At 49.8% G+C, this 20,666-nt stretch overlaps 1 protein-coding gene across 2 annotated transcripts; it reads left to right on the plus strand.

Annotated features, from left to right (window-relative positions):
* The first annotated feature begins 43 nt into the window (after positions 1-43).
* Csf3r (colony stimulating factor 3 receptor) lies at positions 44-16,822 on the plus strand. Of its 2 annotated transcripts, none has more exons than XM_075946262.1 (17): positions 44-148; positions 1,472-1,569; positions 2,712-2,795; positions 4,633-4,932; positions 6,704-6,827; positions 6,972-7,159; positions 8,364-8,533; positions 8,620-8,773; positions 8,860-8,939; positions 9,320-9,533; positions 10,517-10,690; positions 11,056-11,157; positions 12,657-12,803; positions 12,913-13,053; positions 15,014-15,107; positions 15,385-15,466; positions 15,911-16,822. In XM_075946262.1, the coding sequence occupies exons 2-17, from the start codon at positions 1,515-1,517 to the stop codon at positions 16,385-16,387; spliced, it is 2,586 nt and encodes an 861-aa protein (XP_075802377.1). In that variant the 5' UTR covers positions 44-148; positions 1,472-1,514; the 3' UTR covers positions 16,388-16,822. The 2 variants fall into 2 exon arrangements, with proteins under 2 accessions (XP_075802377.1, XP_075802378.1); XM_075946263.1 differs by having other exon boundaries at positions 59-148; positions 15,388-15,466; positions 15,911-16,519.
* The last annotated feature ends 3,844 nt before the right edge of the window (positions 16,823-20,666 follow it).

The raw sequence follows: 20,666 nt of genomic DNA on the forward strand, positions 1-20,666 counted from the left end.
AGCCAGGAAGGTGTCGCAATCCTGGGTCCCCTGGCCTGTCATTAACGACGAAGCTAGAAAGAGAAGTTTCAGGAACTTGTCCGAAGAAGAGAGGAGCAAGAGAAGAGAGAGCGAGCACCGAGGCTGGGCACATCGCCCTAGCCCCAGTGTAAGTAGGGGAGGGTGGAGTCCTGGAGGCCCCAGACCATTCCCTAGCATTGCCAGGGCCACATCAGGGGGCCTACAACAGGTGATCCGTGGGACCTGGGAGTCTCTGTGTGTGGCATGGGGAAGTCAGACAGCTGAATCTCTTTGGAAACAGGAGCTGAACTCGGGAGTGAGCCTATCTCTCCTGGAATCTCAGTCCCTCAGATATGTTCTAGAGGCCCCAGATCTGCCTCGGTTCCCTCTTGGCTACTCCCTGTTTTCAGCCCTTTGGCATGCCTCCTCTCCGCAAGTAAGGCTGTCTCGGAGTCCCTGGGCCTCTCTCTCCTCTCCCAGTTCCCGTTGCCTCTTTAAACAGTTGCTACAAGACTTCGCCTGCTGGGCTTCTCTGCTTCTCTAGATCCACTGGGCCCTGCCTCTCCACCTTTCTCTGCCTCGCCTCGCCCTGGCCTCGTCTTGCTGCTCTTGTTACAGTGTGTGGCTCTCAGGCAGAGGAGGCTTATCTTAGTGTAAGCAGATAAGAACCTAGAACTTCTGACCCTCCTGCATTCCAAGTGCTGTGAGTGACTACAGGCCTGCACCACCCTGCCTGATTCTCGGTGTGGTCCTGGGGATCAAGCTTAGGCCTTTGTGTGGACTAGACAAGCGGTCTACCAAACTGACCCACATTCCCAGCTGCTTTATGAAATAGGTTCTCACTAAGATGCTCAAACTCGATTTGAATTTCTTTTGTAGCCCAGGCTGGCCTTGAACTTGCAATACACTCGCCTCCACTTCCAAGGTAGCTGGGATCTCAGACCCATGCCACTGGGCCAGGCTCTGCCTCAGTCTATCTCTGTGTGTCTTTTGCCCCCAACCCATCTATCTATCCATCAATCCATCCGTTCATCCGTCCCTATCTTTATCTCTATCACACCTGGGAAGCCTTCTCCCTTAGTTTAGTCCCGATGTCCATCCCCTTCCTTCCTCTCTTCCCACTGACAGAATTTCTAAAGAGCAGGACGGGAGGGGAGAAGGGAACCAAGGGGGGAAGGTTGGCAATGACGAGCAAAGGAGCTCTGACAGCAAGAAGAGGGGCTGCTGTAGCAGCCGTGGCTTATGGCATCAGCTGTGTCTGTTGGCACAGTGAGAGCGGCTGCAGAGTCCAGCAGCGACGCCAAGAGTGACGGGAGTGGCCTGAGAACCTTGGCGCTAGAAGCCAACCCAGGCAACGCAGCAAGGTGGCTGTTCCAGGAGGCTGTGCTGGTTCCATTGGCTGCAAGAGAGCCTGGTCCCCAAGCACAGTGCCAATGGCGTTAATCTTAGCTGTCTCACTCTGTCATTATAGCACTACTGAGACATGAGTGTTACCGTTCGTCGTCTTTCCACAAATGGAGAAACTGAGGATCAGAAAGGTGAAGGAGCTCATCCAAGTTCACCAGGCAGGTAAGTGTTGGAGCCAGGGTCAGAACTGGGTTCCCACCCTCTTTGCATACAGTAGGCGGAGGCTCCAACAGGCCCACACTCCTACTCCCCTGGGACCACTCCCAGGGCTTCTGTAGCTGATGTACTAATGCCAATCATGCCAGCTCCAGACAACCTAGGGAGGATGCCCGGTCTTTTTCTGCATTCCATTGCCTGCTCTCGACATGTCTGTGGGAAGGATAAGGTGGTACCAGGTATGGGCCAGGCCTAGGTACAACCACAAAGAGTGGAGCCAGGAACCAGCATCCTGAGCCCTGGGGGCTAAGTCTTTCCCACTCTGTACATGTGTGTCCGTGTGGTAGTGAGAGACAGTCAGCCTGGTGTGAGGATGTGAGGTTCTTTTCTTAGTTAAGGTTTGCTATTGCTGTGATAAAACATCCTGGCCAAAAGCAACTTGGAGAGAAAAGGGTTTATTTCAGCTTATCCCAGGCAATAGTCCTTCACTGTAAGAAGTCAGGGCAAAGATTTGAGGCGGGCACTGAAGCAGAAGCCATGGAGGAGTGCTCTTACTGGCTTGCTCCCCACAGTTTGCTCAGCCTGCCTATAAGGCACCAGGACCACCAGTCCAGGGGTGACGCTGCCCACAGAGATCTGAGTTATCCCACATCGAGTATCAATCAAGAAAATGTACCACAGGCTTGCCCACAGGCTAATGGGGGCATTTTCTTAACTGAGGGCCCCTCTCCCCAAATGACTCTAGCTTGTATTAGGTTGACATAAAACTAGCCAGCATGGTTACTAAGCAAGATTAGTAGACAAGAGATGTCCTGGGCAAGAGGTAAGAAAAGTTTGTGTTTCTAGTGGCTCTGATCCCTGTTCTTTCTGGGAGGCAGGTTTCACCTTAGTGATACACACACACACACACACACACACACACACACACACACACACACCATTCCCTTAATGCCAGCTGGAAGAAAGCCCTTGGTTTGAATTCTCTCAGGCCTTTCTCTCAAAGTCCTAGGCAGTAGAGGCCAATGTTACCTCCATGTTGCAAACACTGAGGCTCAGAGGTTAAATAACCTGCCCAAAGTGTGGCAGAGCAAGGATTAGCCTCAGCTCTGCTGCAAAGCTTGTTCTTAGGCATCTCTCACTGTCTCCAGGTAAGCACCAGGTTGTCACAATGATGGGGCTGGGAGCCTGCGCCCTCACCGGAGTTACCCTGATCTTCTTGCTACTCCCTAAAAGTAAGTGGGGGACTGCGGAGGAGGATTAAAAGGGAGGCACAGGTCCCCAGGCTGCTATGTACCAGGCCCTGGGAGTGGGGCAATGAACAAAACAGCCAGGGTCTCTCTACATCACAGAACTTAGGGGCAGCAGAGGAGTCACAATTCCAATTACAAACGGATGGAAGAACTCCAGGGTAGTCGGGCTTACCGAGATGCACACATGCTAATCTGCTGAGAGAGGGCCAGAAGAGCACCGTGAAGGGGGAGCAAGGGGTACAAAGGTCCACAGTCGCTTTAGGAATAGAACCAGTGTCTGAGCTGAGCCAGGGAGAGTGAGGCGAGGGGCTGTGTGAAGAGGGTGGAACTGAGTGTTCTGACCTAAGAGCAAAGGTTCTGCACGCACAACTGTGTGAGGATGCCTGAGCTTCTAAGCTGGGCAGTGGTGGCACACGCTTTAGTCCCAGCACTCAGGAGGCAGAGGCAGGTGGATCTCTGTAAGTTCGAGGCCTCCTTGGTCTACAGAGTGAGTTCCAGCCAGGGGTACACAGTGAAACCCTGTCCCAAAACAAAACAAAAACCAAAACCAAAACCCAAAAAAAAAAGAAAACCATCTGATTCTCCCAGAGATACAAAGGTAGTACTAGATAAGGAAGGAAAACAAGCCTGGTACTGACTTACTGTAGACCGTCATTGAGACTTACTGCCAGTAATTAGGCTCTTAATAACGCCAGCCACCTGGCCGCGGGAGGCTGGAATACTACGGAGATCCAACAGCAGGCCACAGAACAGGAAATTCCTTCAGAATGGAGGGGTCTCTGAGTTTAGCAGATTAGTGGTAGTGCTGACTAAGATATAAGGCTATAAAGTCAGAAGCTAGCCCTATTGTCCCACCCTAACTCAGGGCTATTACATGCCAGGATCTTAGCAGCTTCAGGAAGGTACTTAGATAGGATGTCAGGTATGACTGAGGCACTCGGCGGGGCAGCTCTGGGATCTAACTAGTAGGAACTGCTTTTCATTGCCATTCACAGATGAAAGTCGGAAGACGCGGGGAGTCCCACTTACATAGACGAGGTCGCTAATAATAAGCAAGGCCGTCTAGCCCCTGTGTCTAAGCTCATCACCCATCACCTCAGCCTGCCTTTGCAGGCAGTCACACGCCTTTGAAGTGTCACAATCAAGACACTTACAATCAGATCTGAATTTGGCAAGGATTGCGGTGGCCTTGGGGGTTCTTATCACTCTGATTGCGGCTTTCACTACCTATCCAGTCCCTCCCTAGTGAGGAATTGGAGCTGCCTGAGAAGAAAAATAGAGACTGCATTCATAACTGCATGCAGGGACGGCACAAGGATACAAATGTTCACACAGTGGGGAGCATGCGCATCCCGGGGAAGGTGTTCACACCCCGGGAAGGGTTTATACCACAGGGTGTGTTCACATCACAGGAAGCATTCACACCAAGGGGCACACTCACGTGATAGGAAGTGTTCATGGCCCCGGGGAGTATTCACACCACAGGAAGTGTTCATGCTTCTGGGAATGTTCACACCTCAGGGGAAATGCTCGCTCTGTAAAGAAGGTTCACACAGATGGACGTGGCCAACTGAAATCAGGAGCTGCTTTTCTCTGCAGAGGCCATTGATAACCATGTACAGACACATGGTTGTCTCTTGCTCTCTCGACAGCGCATCTTATAGGCATCGTACATTGTACTTACTTCTTCACGTTTGGTCCCCATGTCCTCCAGATGGGAGGGTGAGAAGATGGGGGGGTCTCTGAGGCTAGGAGTCCAGAGGTCTTGACATGGCCCATGTTGGCCTGGCAAAAGAGTCATCCGGGACCCACCCTCTAGGTCCGGAGAGCTGCGGGCACATCAGGCTCTCAGTCCCCATTGTCCGTCTTGGGGACCCTGTCATGGCCTCCTGCACCATCAGCCCAAACTGCAGCAAACTGGACCAAGAGCCACAGATCCTATGGAGACTGGAAGATGGACCAAACCAGCCTGGAGACAGAAAGCAGAGACTGCCTGATGGGACCCAGGAATCCATCATCACTCTGCCACATGTGAACCACACCAAGACCTTTGTCTTCTGCCTAGTGCCATGGGGCAACAGCTTCCAGGTCCTGGATCAAGCTGAACTTCAGGCAGGCTGTAAGTCCCTCTTACCATCCACCCATCTGCTTCCAGCCCTTCTGCCAGAAAGAACCAGGGAGAACAATGACCTCATTCAAGTAGCCCTTGGTGAGCATGACGGAGGACATTGTTCATCCTTTCAGCTGTTATTAATTAAGCCCGTTCTCCAGATGAGGAAACTGACATTTAGTGAGAACAAGTGACTTCCTGAAGGCCATACTCCCAAGGGTTCCTTGCAGAAATACTTGTCTGCATGGCTGTTTAGCAAGCTCAGGTCCTTGGTCCTAAGAGGGGTTCACTTCCATCTCCTCCTAAGTGCAGACCCAGTTTTCTTTCCAAATTGAGCAGAATGGTGTTTGTGTCAAGCTAAGGTATAAGGAATAAATAAAAACCAAGGCAAGCTGGCACATCTTTAATCCCAGCAGAGGGAGGTGACTCTCTGTGGATTTTTTCCCTTCAAGACAGGGTTTCTTTTTTCTTTCTTTTTTTTTTGTTTGTTTGTTTTTGTTTTGTTTTGTTTTTCGAGACAGGGTTTCTCTGTAGCTTTTGGAGCCTGTCCTGGAACTAACTCTTGTAGGCCAGGCTGGCTTCAAACTCAAGATCCACCAGCCTCTGCCTCCTGAATGCTGGGATTAAAAGCATGCGCCACCACTGCCTGGCAAGACAAGGTTTCTCTGTGTAGCCCTGGCTATCCTGGAACTCACTCTGTAGACCAGCATGGCCTCGAACTCACAGAGATTCTTCTGCCTCTGCTTCCCAGGATTTCTGTGATTTTTGAGGACAACTTGATCTACATAGGGAGTTCCAGGGCTGCTAGGACTACATAGTGAGACCCTGTCTATTCCACCCCCACAAAAAAAATTAGTGCTAGGGCTGGGGATGCAGCCCCATAGTAGACTACATACTTAAAAAGAACAAGGCCCTGGGTTCCAATCCTAGCACCCCACCAATCAATAACAGAGCCAGGTATGGAGGCACACTTCTTGGAAGCTGAGACAGGAGGATGCCAAATTAGAAACTAGCCTGTATTGTATCATGAGGCCTGTCTCCAAAAGAAAAGAGAGCAGTGATCACCGTAGCCCCCACCTGCCTGAGCGCAGTTGTGAGCACCCTATACACAGGAAGTCACTTAGCCCTCGTATAAATTACTTTTGAATGCTGTGACAAAACACGGTGACCAAAGACACTTAGAAGAGAAAGCATTGAGTTGGGCTCATGGTTCCAGAGGGTTAGAGTCCGTGACAGGGAAGCAAAGTATAGAGGCAAAAATAGCTGAGAGTTTCTATCTTGAAGAGCAAGTAGGAGACAGAAGAGACTACCTGGAAATGGGACAAATCTTTTGAGACCTCAAAGCCCACCCTCCGTGACACACCTTCTCCAGCAAGCCTCCCAAAACCAGTCCACCAACCGGGAACTAAGTATTCAAACATGAGCATCTGAGAAAGGGGGCATTCTTAATCTATCGCCCACAGCCCTTAAAGAGACCCAGGAAAGAAGTTGATTGTCATCACCCCTCCTTACAGATGAGGAAACTGAGGCACAAGAGCAGTTCAGTCACGTGAGGATCAAATGGCTGATGATTGACCAAACCAGAATGAAACCCAGGCTGTCTCTGACAAAGACACCACCAGGCTGCTGAGGGTCTGGGATGCTTGCCCCTGTACCTGACAGTAACGTAGCTGCCCTTACAGGCCCACACTGCAGAAGGAACAGTCCAGCCCAAGGAAGTAAGGCCACAGGTGTACCCCCTGCCCACATAGGCTCCTAACATTCTTCCCACCCTATCTAGATCCTCCTGCCAGCCCTTCCAACTTGTCCTGCCTCATGTACCTCACCACCAACAGACTGGTCTGCCAGTGGGAACCAGGTCCTGAGACCCACCTGCCCACCAACTTTACCCTAAAGAGCTTCAGGTACATAGGGTTTCCATGCCAGTCCCTTCCTCCAGGTCCTGGGTTGGGGCACAAGTCACTGTGGGGATGGGGAGCCAGAGGCAAAGACAAGAGGGGGCCTTGCCTTCTTCCTCTGCTTGACACCTAAGCCCGGCCTCTTGGCAGGAGCCGTGCCGACTGTCAGTACCAGGAGGACTCCATCTTGGACTGTGTGCCCGAGGACAGGCAGAACACCTGCTCCATTGCCCGCAAACACCTGTCTCTCTACCAGAATATGGTCATCTGGGTGCAAGCAGAGAACACGCTAGGGATCAGCGAGTCCCCAAAGCTGTGCCTTGACCCCATGGATGTTGGTGAGCAATACTGGGTATGAGAAGGGGGAGCGAGCCCCAGACTGGGAGACCCAGAGGGGCCCTGGGAGGAAACGCAAAACTAGGCACAGACAGGGAGATTTGGGGAGACCTGGAAAAAGCAGAGAAGAGAGAAATGGGGAGCAGAGGCTAGGTTCATACTTTCATCTTTATTTATTTAGCCACTGTTTTTTCAAAACAAGGTTTCTCTCTGTAGCCCTTGCTATTCTGGAACTCACCCTGTAGACCAGGCTGGCCTAAAATGTGCCACCGCCACCCGGCTCTTCTTACTTATTTATAGGGGCACATATCATACCATGGTTACATATCATGGGGCACGTGTGGAGGCCAGAGGAACTTTCTGGAATCCTTCTTTCCTTCTACCTTGAAGCAGGGTCTCTCTTGTCTCTGCTGCGGTCCTTATACTTCAGGTGATATAGCCCAGGGGCCTCAGGGTGATCCTCCTGTCTTCACCTCCCAGTTTGCCACAATGGTGCTTGTATTACAGATGTGCGCCATTGCACTGGGCTTTTTTTTTTCCTTTTGTTTTTTATTTTCAAGACAGGGTTTCTCTGTAGCTTTGGAGCCTATCCTTGAACTAGCTCTTGTAGACCAGGCTGGCCTCAAATTCACAGAGATCCGCCTGCCTCTGCCTCCCGAGTGCTGGGATTAAACAAAGGTGTGCGCCACCACCGCCCGGCTGCACTGGGCTTTTTGACATGAGTTTGGGGACTAAACTAGAACTTGGGTTGTCAGGCTTGTGTAAGTAGCACTTTGCTTCAATAATCCATCACCCCAGCCTTCAAATGATTTCTCAAAGTGATTACCTGCCTCCCCACCCCCGCACCCACACCCCTGCTAGGCGGTGGCCGTCCTAAAGATACAGCAGTGAGCAAAACTTCAGGCATCCCATCCTCAGAATATTACAATGTCCGATGACTTTAGAAGTTGACAACTAAGTAGATCCTTGGAGGAAGTGAGGGACCAAACTGCTGGATAGCTGGAAAGAAAATGCTAGAAGCAGATGTAGCAACCAGTTCAAAGTCCCTGAGGCAGGCCTTCACCTAGATCCCCAGACCCAAACACAGCTGGAGCTATGGAGCCAGAGAGGAAAAGATATTGAAAAAGATCCAGGAAGGAAAGGGGGCATTAAGATAGAGCCCTCCCCAGGAGGCATGGAAAAGTTTGACAACCTAACTCTTTGCAGTGAAATTGGAGCCTCCCGTGCTGCAGGCCCTGGATGTTAGCCATGATCTAGTCCCACGCCAGCCAGGCTGTCTGTGGCTGAGCTGGAAGCCATGGGAGCCCGGTAGATTCATGCAGCAGGAGTGTGAACTCCGCTACCAGCCACAGCTTAGAGGAGCCAACTGGACACTGGTGAGGCAGAAGACGACCTTGAGACGGAGGTGGGGCATTGAGAGGGGGCAAGTTGAATTGAGTTAGTGTCACCTCCCACACACCAGGTGTCTCACCTGCCTTCCAGCGAGGACCAGTTCAAGCTCTGTGGGCTTCACCGGGCTCCAGTATACACCCTGCAGATTCGGTGCATCCGCTCCCTTCTGCCTGGACTCTGGAGCAGCTGGAGCCCTGCCCTGCAGCTAAGGCCCACCATTAAAGGTGAGAAGCCAGAAGTGGCCATCAGAGCCTAGTCCGGTCCCCAGGGCCCTTTCCAACAAAACCTTCTTATCTCCTCCCGTCCACAGCCCCCACCATCAGACTAGACACATGGTGGCAGAAGAAGCAACTGGGTCCCGGGATAGAGAGTGTGCAACTGTTCTGGAAGGTGACTCTCTGAGACTCCCCTCCCACCCCCAACAGAGCCCCCAAGGTAGGGCTCAAGAGTGGAGGGTGCCTGAAAGGCTGGGAGACAGTTTGCATGCGTTTCACACATATATCATGCATTGGAAGGTGGGTAGTGACCTTGGGGAGAGACTGCAACACGGGGCTCTCGGGTCACCTGCGCCCCAAAGGGTCCAGCCAGAGAATAGTTAAGCACCTGCTACACGTACTCACTGGCTTCTTCCTTCTTTCCCTCCTAGATCTTGCCACAGGGGGATAGAGGGATGGGGAGAAGGGCCTCAGATCCCGGTTCCTATGGCTGGCCTGTACACCCCAGGTTTAGCTACACAGTTCCCTCACTGTATTCTTCCTCACCTGTCACAGCCAACACCCCTGCAGGAAGACAGCGGACAGATCCAGGGGTACCTGCTCTCTTGGAGTCCCTCAGATCAGCAAGGGCCGGAGAGGCACCTCTGCAACACCACAGAGCTCAGCTGTATCTTCTACCTGCCCTTGGAGGCCCAGAACGTGAACCTTATGGCCTACAACACAGGAGGGACCTCTACACCTACACCAGTGGTTTTCTTAAAGAACAAAGGTAGAAGGGGCCTGGCAGCTAAACAGCAGAGAGCATCATGGGAATTTGAAGGCTGGACTGCCTAGGCTCCTACCTGTCTAGTCCCACCAACTTACTAACAGAGTGACCTGGCCTGGACAGGTGACCTCCCTCCCTGGCCTCCCTCCAGAACCTGCAAGCGAATGCATTAACACGGCCTGTTGGGGGCAGGGGGCAGCCAACTTTGAGCCAACGTTTAAATTAGTATTGTTGGCCAGAACTAGGTTAATCTGAGAGAATATGCACACATACCTACACACATACACACACACAGAGCTATGATTCCCACTTATAAGTTGTACATGTACATATGCATATAGCCACTGGCAGACAACCGCAGATGTCATTCTTCAGGGGCTGGCCACGGTTTTGGAGACAGAATAGCCCACTGGTCTGAAATTCACTGATTAGAAGCTACTCTGTGGTGGTTGGTTAGCCCGAGAGATCCACCTGTCTCTGTCTTCCCAGTGCTGGGTTTATAAATGTCACATGCCTGTTTTGTTTGTTGTTTCCACATGAATTCTGGGAATCCAATTCTCGTTTTTGTCCTTGCCTTACAAACACTTTATCAATTAAATGATCTCCCTAGCCCTGAGCTGTGTGATCCTTAATAAGCCTCTCTGCCTCTCTGTATCCCCCACTTTCACTCACTGATAAAAGGGAGACACCATCGTGCCTCCCTGCCGTGATTGTTAGAGAGCTTCATGAGTCACAGACATCAAGCTGAGTGGGGCCAGGAAGTAGCAGGCTCTGTACGAGCTTGTGCCCTCCTTTAGCTCACGCCAAGTCTACAAAGTGAGGACATCCTTGTTACCACTTCCACTTGGCAGATGAGATTGAGGCTCAGGTCTTGCTACACCCTGGATGGCAGGTCTGTCAGCAGCAGAGGCAGGATTTGAATCCATGCCCAGCACTGAGACCTGCAAGCTTTCCATCTTTGCACCTATTTCCCACTCCCTCTCCAGGTCCAGCTGTGACCAAACTCCACGCCATGGCTCAAGACCCAGATAGCATCTGGGTAGACTGGGAGGCACCCAGCATTCCGCCTCAGGGCTATCTGATTGAGTGGGGCCAGAAGTCCCTCAATAAGTCCTGGAGGATTGAGCCCAATGGGAGCATCACTGGAATTCTGATACAGGGTGAGACGGGCCTGGGAGGGGGATTGGGTTGAGGGACAAGAAAAGGGAACAGAGTGGGTGGTGCTTGTCTCGAGGTAGTAAGGGCAATTGGAGCCTCTCTACAGAGGCAACTTCCCCAGACCTTTCTGAACCCTTACCTTGGGAAAGTTCTTCCTACCCTCTAGCCAGATCCGTTGTCTAGCCCACACTCTGCTCCTATTCTAGTTCTCTGTCCCACTTTCCCCTCATGACATCCATCAAATGAACTAAAAGAGATTTCTACCCTTAACCCCATGGTCAAAATCAGGCCATGCATAAAGCAGATTCTGAGGCTGGGTGGCAGAGGTTGGCCTCGACCTTAGCGTCATCCCCTCTTCTCTCTGCAGAAAACATAAGTCCCTTTGTGCTCTATGAAATCTTGGTGGCCCCTCTGTACCCAGGCATCGTAGGACCTTCCGCCCAAGTCTACACCTACTCTGGAGATAAAGGTTTGTCTACCATCAGAATCCCTCCTCTCTCCCTGGTTGGGCCCTGGCAACAAGAAGTGTGAGAAAATGGTACCCTTTTACTTCTGGCCCCTGAGAGGGGTGCTCTCCATCCTGCTTTATACTGGGTCCCCCAAAGCTGGGCAGAATTCAGGAAATGGGGTAGAAGACAGGAAGCCATGCATTTGAGAGAATCAGGGAGGAGGCAGAGTCTCACGGCATCAACCCATGGCCCAACAGAAATCCAGTGTCCCAGCTGATAGACTTGAATGGAGTCCCTTATATGATTCAGAGTGGCAGAAATCAGATATCAAGTCAGGAAAAAACAGATGTGGCAGAAATTGGAGAGCCAAGATTTGAGACAGAACTGGATTCCAACCTAGGCTCTGCCTCTGCAAGTCATAAAGGGCAAGGGAAACCAGATGAAATCCTGGGCGGAGGGGACTCCGGACAAAGCGGTGTATGCCTCTGACCCTAGCGACTCTGCTGAAGTAGGATTATGATTTGGGGGCTAGTCTGAGCTATGTGGTGAGACCCCTATCTCAAACAGATACAGTTTCCTCTTGGAAGCGATCTCTCTAGAGTCTCTGTCTCTCACACACACATTTGCTTTTGTTTCAGAGGTTTGGAGTTCGACTTCTTGTTTTTTTGCTGTTATCTTAATTCATTTATCATCATGTGTGCATGAGGTGCACGAATGGATGCACACATGTCGAAGCGCCTGTGGAGGCCAGAGGGCAGCTTTGTACAGTCAGTCCCCTCCTCCCACCTCCGTGTGCTGTGTTAGATGGCTTTCATCATCACCTGGGTCTAGGGTCCCTCAGCTGAGCAATTGCCCACGTTATATTGGTCTGTGATTACATCTATGAGAAATCATCTTAATGGATGGTTGATGTGGTAGGACCTAGCCCACTATGGGAAGCACCATCCCTAGTTAGGTGGTGGGGATGAACTGTATAAGAAAGCTAGATGAGCAAGTCAGAGAGTGACCCAGTAAATAGCCTTCCTCCGTGGTTTCTGCTTCAGCTCCTCCTCGGCTTTGTGCTCTGACTTCCCTCAACAATGAATTACAACTGAAGGTGTAAGCTTGAAATAAGCTTTCCTCCCCAAGCCGCTTTTGGTCATGTATAGATCACAGCCGCGGAAAAGCGAAGTAGAGCTTGTAGGGTCCAGGGGTTGAACTCAGGTCTCCAGTCTTGCAGACCAAGAACTTTACCAGCTGAGCCATTTTGTTGGCTCCTTTTATATTTGTTTTAAAACAGGGTCTTACATCATAGCCCAGGCTGGCCTCGAACGCACAGCAATCCTCCTGCCGCAGTCTCCAGAGTGTTAGGATTATTATAGACATGCACAGCTATACTCATCTCTGTGAACTCTCTTTTCTCAGTCATCTACATCCCAGGTTCTGTCCCAAGTTCTGGGTCCAAAAACTCACCAGAGCCTGGTCAGGTTGGCTTGCTCTAATCACATGAACCCTTCTCCCTCCCCCTCTCTCTCCACAGCCCTTCCCCATGCTCCAGAGCTACATCTGAGGCACGTGGGCAGGACCTGGGCCCAGGTGGAGTGGGTACCTGAGACCCCTTGGCTCGGGATGATACCCCTCACCCACTACACCATCTTCTGGACCAACGATAAGAACCAGTCATTTGGTGAGTCTATCCTCAGCTCCCCACAAACCTGGGAGGCCTGGAAGGGATGTTTCTCAACAGATACAGAGATGTTTTAGCACCCCAAACTGACCATATGCTCCACCCACAGCCATTGTCCTAAACATCTCCTTCCATGGCTATGTCCTGGACCACCTGGAACCTGCCCGTTTGTACCACGTCTACCTCATGGCCACCAGCCGGGCAGGGTCCTCCAACAGTACAGGCCTGACCCTGATGACCTTGGCCCTAGGTAAGAGGAAGGCTGACAGTGGTGACTGCTGGGAAGATGCCCCACTTTGCCTCTCTAGAAATCCTGATTTTTCCAGGTGTGGTGACACGCATCTTTAATCTCAACCCTGACACAGAGGCTGATGGAGCTCTGTGAGCATGAGGCCATTCTGATCTACAGAGAGAATTTACTGGCCAAGCAGGGCAAAAAAAAAAAAAAAAAAAAAAAAAAAAAAAAACAGGCAGTGGCAACGCACACCTTTAATTCCAGCACTTGGAAGGCAAAGGCAGGCGGTTCTCTGTGAGTTCGAGGCCAGCCTGGTCTACAGAGCTAGTTCCAGGACAGTCAGAGCTGTTACACAGAAAAAAACCCATTTTGAAAAACCAAAAAAGAAAGAAATGGATTCTGATTTTAAAGGGAGGAGAAGAGATTGTGAAAGTGTGTTTTCATTTTTTTTCTCAAGTTTATAAAGGGAGAAAAGTGCAGGGCGGTGGTGGCGCAGCCTTTGACCCCAGCACTCGGGAGGCAGAGCAGGCGGATCTCTGAGCTTGAGGTCAGGCTAGTCTGGTCTCAAAGTAAATTCCAGGACAACCAGAGCTTCACAGAAAATTCCTGTCTCAAAAAAGAAAACAGAAATCTAGGGACCTGCCTTTGGGTCTGCCAGCCTGGAGGGGAGCCGCAGCCTCACCAGGCTACCTCAACATACTCCTGCCAGGATGTTGTTTCCACTGTTGTTTGTCAAGACAGGGTTTCTCTGGGTAGCCCTGGCTGTCCTGGAACTCTAGACTAGGCTGGCCTTGAACTCACAGAGATCCGCCTCCCTCTGCCTCCCAAGTGCTGAGATTAAAGGCGTGCTCCACCAACGCCTGGCTAACTTTTCCACTTTTAACCCCTTTTCATACAAGAAATTTTTACATAATTCTGAGTACGTAAAACATGTCCAGATCAAACACTTACTGATAATAAACAATGCATTTATTTTGAAACGATTCTTTGGTACGCATATAAATTTTCATTTAATAAAGATGAACGCAAACCTGCTTACTAATGAGATGGCTGCGCTTGCTTCTCTTACACAGAAAATTAAATGATACTGCAGGGCAAAGAACACCTTCAGCCACCTTCAGCATTTCTCAGAGTTAATCAGTATTTTGGTATTTTTACAACCATCAATGCTGAGAAAGACGCATTGCATAAATATACAGTACCAAATGGCAGACATATGCTTAGGGCCATTTCAGAAATTGTTGAAAATTCTGGCCTAATCCCAAGCCACAATTCATCCAACAATTTCTTCTTTCCTGTGAAAGTCAAGTCAGCAACTCAGACAGCAGTTCTTTAAATTAATCATTCTAATATGATACAATCCAAAGATACACTGATTTGATATCCACACACTGAGGGTTGAGGGCAGGGAAATATTGAAAGTCTTTGTTTCCAGAATTAAACTATTACGTGAGATTCTGAGGCCCATGGTGGATGATAGTCTTGAATGAGCCGAGATGTTTCAGGTGGTATCTGGTGATACTGTGCCATGTGATGACATGCATGGCGTAAAGTGCACGTGTGTGCTTAGAACCAAAGCTGCAGTGAACTTGCACGATGAAACACAGGTGAGCCCTGCCAGAAGCATGTTAGATGCATTAGTGTTTGGTTTTTATAAAGTTAATTTTTGGGCTGGACGGTGGTGGTGCACACCTTTAATCCCAGCACTTGGGAGGCAGAGGCAGGTGGATCTCTGTGAGTTCGAGGCCAGCGTGATCTACAAGAGCTAGTTCCAGGACAGGCTCCAACGCTACAAAGAAACCCTGCCTCAAAAAACCAAAATAATAATAATAATAATAATTTTTGGTTGTTATCCTTTTAAAAACCTTTTACTCCTGCCAAAATTTTACCATCCCCACATTTGGTTCTGCCGTAGGATCATGACTCATGGTGGAAAAGCCACACACTAAACTCTTCTTGCTTTCGCTCACCACAGAGACATCTGAGCTACACATCTTCCTGGGCCTGCTTGTCTTCCTGATTTCTTTCGTCAGCCTCTGTGCGGCTGTCTGGTTCTGCTGCAAGCAAAGGTGAGAGTTTCCCAGACTTTCTGTTGCCCATGGGTGGCGAAGTCCCTCCCCGCCTTCCCAGACTTCCTGTTGCCCATGGGTGGCGAAGTCCCTCCCCGCCTTCCCAGACTTCCTGTTGCCCATGGGTGGCGAAGTCCCTCCCCGCCTTCCCAGACTTCCGACCCCAGTCTGGGAGTCTGTCCTTTCACCCCTTCTCCCTTCAGCTGCCAGAGTAGGGCAAAGGATGATAAGCTGAGAGGGCACACCTGACCCAGACTTCACTCGCCCTCTTCTCCAGCAGGAAGAACTTCTTTTGGCCAAATGTGCCAGACCCAGCCCACAGCAGCCTGAGCTCCTGGGTACCCACCATCATGACAGAGGTAATCAGGAGGCAGAAAGCAATATATACCATGACTGGTAGATGAGACACAGCCACTACAGGGATGCTCTTCTGAGGAACACACATCTGAGTCTCGTTTTCAACCAGAGATACCCCCCACACACACACATGCACAACACACACACAGAGACACACACACTCCACTTTGAAGAGATGCAAACCTAAGTTTGACTCTCACTATGCTATGCAATGGATGCACAGGTGCTGTGGTGGGGTTAGGGGGTGGGAGGTGCTGCGGTGGGGTAGGGGGGTCTTTCGTGACAGACACATGTCAAGAATGTTCAGACACGAGGCAAGTCTATCCTTTTGTGCTCTGCCACACAGCAGCAAGAACAATGACCCAATTGCCTCGTCTCAGAAAGGTACAATGGGTGGGGCCAACATTGGAGATAGACCATGCCTCATTTTATTTCCCTGTGTTCAGGAAATCTTCCAGCTGCCCAGCTTCTGGGACACCAGCATGCCACCAATCACCAAGATCACTGTGCTGGAGGAAGATAAGAAGCTGACCAATTGGGATTCTAGTGACAACTCTCGGGCTAACAGCCTTCCCACCCTGGTTCAGGCCTATGTGCTCCAAGGAGATCCAAGAGCAAATTCCAACCAGTTCCAACCCTCCTCTGGCACGAGTGACCAGGTCTTTTATGGTCAGGTGCTGGGAAGCCCCACCAGCCCAGGAGTAATGCGTTACCTTCGCTGTGATTCCACTCAACCCCTTTTGGGGGGCCTCACACCCAGCCCCAAGTCCTATGAAAACGTCTGGTTCCACCCAAGACCCCAGGAGCCCTTTGTGGCCCAATCCCCAAGCCAGGAAGATGACTGTGTCTTTGGGCCACCGTTTGATTTCCCCCTCCTGCAGGGGCTCCAGGTCCATGGAGTTGAAGAACAAGAGGGCTTCTAGGACCTTTTGGGTGCTTGAATCTTGAAGGCCCTGACCAGTTCAGAGGATAAGAGCCCTCCACTGAAATCTACTGGCCCTGAGAGAAGCAGAAAGAGCCAGCCTGCTCCATCCCTGGCCATTATTCCTCGCCTTCATCCCACCCTCCACAGGCTGCACCCCCAGGATACCCTCATACTCTAGATTCAGATAGATAGATAACTGCTTCCAGCCTTCCACTCGCCTTTTGTGTTTCCCATCATTTCAGTTTGTTGAGCTGATTTTAGATTCTGAACTGGGCTGGTATTTTCAGAATTCTTGCCAGACATGGGGATACATGTCCGTCATCCCAACAGGGAAGGAAGATGCAGGAAGCTTGCAAGTCCCAGGCCAGCCTGGGCTACAAAAGAAGCTCCTGTTTCAAAAATTAAGCAGAAGTTAAATAAACAACAAACTTTTTGTTATGTTCATTTATTTTGTTGGGATAGGGGCTCTCATACAGAGGTCAGAAGACAGCTTTTGGGATTTGGTTCTGTCCTTCCAGTATGTGGATCCTGGGAACGATTCAAGGCTCAGTGGGAAGCACCTTTGCCTGTGGAGCCATCTCATGGGTTCCAGAAAAAAATCCCTTGAGCATGGCTGAGTGTCTTTTACTTTTCAGGGTCCAGCAATCAGGAAGATATTTCTCAGAATCATTCATTTATTTCTCCCTCCCTCCTTCCTTTTCTCCCTCCCTTCCTTCAACCAGCTCCTGCCTAGCATCTAAGTACTGTATTAGCATCAGAGATTCAAAAAGGACAGCTCAGTCCCCCATAGAGCACTCCCATACTGGTGCTGGAGATTTGAAACATTATCGGGAAACAGAGGCAAGACTTACTTGGAGCCAGGTGATAGTGGCATAGCCTTTAATCCCAGCACTCGGGAGGCAGAGGCAGGAGGAACTCTGTGAGTTCGAGGCCAGCTTGGTTCTAGGGCAGACTCCAAAACTACAGAGAAATCATGTCTCGGGGGGGCGGGGGGCAGAACCTTATTTGGGAGGAGTTGGAGTGCTGGAGAACACAGTGAAGCCAGGGAAGAGACTAGCCCTGCTGGTACCTATAACTCCAACACAGGAACGGTATATGTTTGAGGCCAAGCTGTGATACACAGCAAGTCAAAAGCCTCTCTCTCCCTCTCTCTCTCTCTCTCTCTCTTTCTCTCTCGTATGTATGTGGGGATGGAGACTGGAGAGAGATAGCTTAGCAGTTAAGAGCACTGGCTTCTCTTCCAGAGGACCCAGGTTCAATTCTCAACTCCCACGTGGTGACTTATAACCATTTGTAATTCCTGCTCTGGGAGATCCACTGCCCTCTTCCAGCCTTCATGGCAGCTGACACATAGTGATGCTCAGATGTACACACAGGCAAAACACTTATACCCATAAAATAAAATCTTACTGAGGAAATATAACCAAAACAATATCTCAGGTCTGAGGATGTAGCTCAGTGTAGAACATTGGCCTAATAGTACGAGTCTCACAGTTTGATCCTCAGCATAGATAGAAAAATCCCTTGCCAAACCAGAAACCTTTCTCCTAGGAGAAAAGAATGAGAAAAGAGCATCATTATTAAATAAACATTAAGCCAGAATGTAATAAGGATAATTACAAAGATAAGCTTTACCGGTTTTTTTGAAGGACTTACTTATTTTTATGTACATGAGCGTTTGCCTGCATATAAGTCTGTGTACCACATGTACACGGTGTCCACAGAGGCCAGCAGAGCACATCCGGTTCCCTGAAACTTGTCAGATAGCTGTGAGCCACCACACTGAGCCTTGTATCCAGCCCTATTTTTGGTTTTTTTTTTTTGATGTTTGTTTGGTTTTGTCTTTTTTTTTCCCTTTGAAGAAGCTTCAATACTGATTTCTGTGGTAACTGCACGTACACATTCCCAGCAGCAATGTATAGGAATTTCTTTCTCAAGCCAGGCAGTGGTGGCACACCTTTAATCCCAGTAATCGGGAGGCAGAGGCAGGGGGATCTCTGTGAGTTTGAGGCCAGCCTGGTCTACAGAGTGACTTCCAGGACAGCCAGAGCTGTTACAGAGAGACACCCTGTCTCAAAAAAAACCAAACAAACGAATGAATGAATAAATAAATAAATAAATAAATTTTCAGCTGGGCAGAAGTAGTGAACACCCTTGATCCCAGCACTCGGGAGGCAGAAGGAGGTGGATCTCTGAGTTCCAGGACAGCCAGAGCTGTTACAGAGAAAAACCTGCCTCAAAAAACAAAGAAAGAATTTCCTTTCCTCCACATCCTCACCAGCATTTGTTGTTGTTTTTGTTCTTGGCTGGAGTTCTAGAGCATACATCAGAATGCAGAGGTTGTCCTCACTGTATCAAGGGGAACATCAGGAGGTAGCAGCTGTTGGTTGGAGGTACTGAGACCTTGAAGAAAGCAGTATAGAGAACAGGGATTGTTTTCCATGATTTACAGAGCTGATTTTCTGAAGGGATTTTACGTCCTTTCCATGGCTTTAGTCACGAGACCATCCCGGAACACCTGGAGTGTCTCATGTTGTTGGGGACCACAAAGAGTCCACAATAAGGACTGAAGTTGTGGGCTGTGAGGTTTCCCTTCAGAGAACATATAGATCAAAGGTCTTTGAGGAACTTGCTTTATCCCCCACCCCACCCCCAAAAAAATAGAACTTTTGTGTAGCAATCAATAAATCCGCATTTGCACAGCTGTTCAGAGTTCAGTTCATCAAGGCTGGACCTCCCTGCTGTCACAAGTCTAAATTCAGCTTGCAGTGACCCTCTTTCTGTGATCATCTGCTGCAACACAGAACACCGACACTTGGTGACAGCCATTCACCTTGGGGTGAGATGATTTCAATGCACTTTGCTTGTTTTGTTTTGTTTTTTGAAATGGGATTTCTCTGTGTAGCAGCTCTGACTGTCCTGGAACTTGCTTTGTAGACTAGACTGGCTTGAACTCACAGAGATCCGCCTGCCTTTGCCTCCAGAGTGCTGGGATTAAAGGTGTGCGCCACCACCACCTGGCCTCTGTGACTAACTAGTGTGGCTGTTTTGTGTTCTGGTCTTCAGGCAAGCTTTATTTACTAAAATACAAATGAAATATCACAACAGGGAGGTGGTATTTGTTCTAGAGGGACAAAGACTGCCTCTGGATAGACACAAAATAGAAACGGCCCATAGGCAAATGACAGTTTATAAAGGTAAAACAGGGAACCCCATGTTAGGATGAGATATTTAATTTATTTATGGTTTTTTGAGACTGGGTTTCTCTGTGCAGTTTTGGAGCCTGTCTTGGCATTTGCTCTATAGACCAGACTGGCCTTGAACTCACAGAGATCCACCTGCCTCTGCCTCCGAGTGCTGTCATCAAAGGCATGTGCCACCATCGCTGCCCAGCGAGTGAGCAAGGTGTTTAATTTTAATTGGGCATGTTAATTGGGTAGGGGGCTTTTGATTGCTGGACTTCAATACTTTGATAGTTGGACCTTGGTAGTCAGCCTCAGGAGGAGGAAGTGGTGGCTAGCTTTAGGAATACAATCTGTTTTTAGCAAGGCAGAGGGACTGGGGGGATAAGGACAAGGCCTGCCAGAGCCATACGTTCAAGTGGGCTTTTGTCTCTTCAGTGACAAGCATTCATCTCTCCAGCCAGCTCACCTCACTTTGAGGGCAGGGTCTGAAGCTCCTGGATCCAGTTAGATTAGCTGGCCAATGAGCTCCCAGGAATTCTAGGCTCTGTGCCTGGCTTTTACGTAACTGCTAAAGTCTGATCTTGGGTCCTCATGGTTGCACACCATCTTCCCTGCCCCACGCCTTTTTGAGACAGGGTCTCATGTAGCCCAGGTTAGCCTCAAACCTCCTACACAACCAAAGACAACCCTGAACAACATCTAGTCCTCTTGCCTTCAATTCTAAAGAGCTAGGATTACAGACACATGCCACTACATCCAATGTGTATGTACTGCTGGGGATTCAACCGAGGACTCTTCATTCTAGGCAGAGACTCTGCTAAGCGAACTACAACCCCAGCTGCCCAAACCCCTGCATACCTGATATGCAGGATACCTGATATACGCACACACACGGGTAGCAATCCATAGGTTGAGACACACTGACCTAAAGCCAGTAGAAAAAATTAAGGCCGAATGCAAAGTCAATAAGTGACATTTTAGAGTTTACACAGAGCGCTTTGCCGGGCCACCCACCAGGACAACCCAATCAGCTCCACTCCAGTTCCTCTGCACCCAACCAATCCATTGCTCAGCCTTCAGCTACTTTTGTCG

The sequence above is a fragment of the Microtus pennsylvanicus genome, chromosome 13 (assembly GCF_037038515.1).
Source record: "Microtus pennsylvanicus isolate mMicPen1 chromosome 13, mMicPen1.hap1, whole genome shotgun sequence".
Classification (NCBI taxonomy): domain Eukaryota; kingdom Metazoa; phylum Chordata; class Mammalia; order Rodentia; family Cricetidae; genus Microtus; species Microtus pennsylvanicus.

Excerpts from the sequence above, each read along its gene's own strand:
- Csf3r (XM_075946262.1), top strand. The coding sequence starts at position 1,515 with ATGGAGAAACTGAGGATCAGAAAGGTGAAGGAGCTCATCCAAGTTCAC. Across the intron at positions 4,933-6,703 it reads AGCTGAACTTCAGGCAGGCT|ATCCTCCTGCCAGCCCTTCC; the intron begins GTAAGTCCCTCT and ends CACCCTATCTAG. Across the intron at positions 12,804-12,912 it reads CGATAAGAACCAGTCATTTG|CCATTGTCCTAAACATCTCC; the intron begins GTGAGTCTATCC and ends CTCCACCCACAG.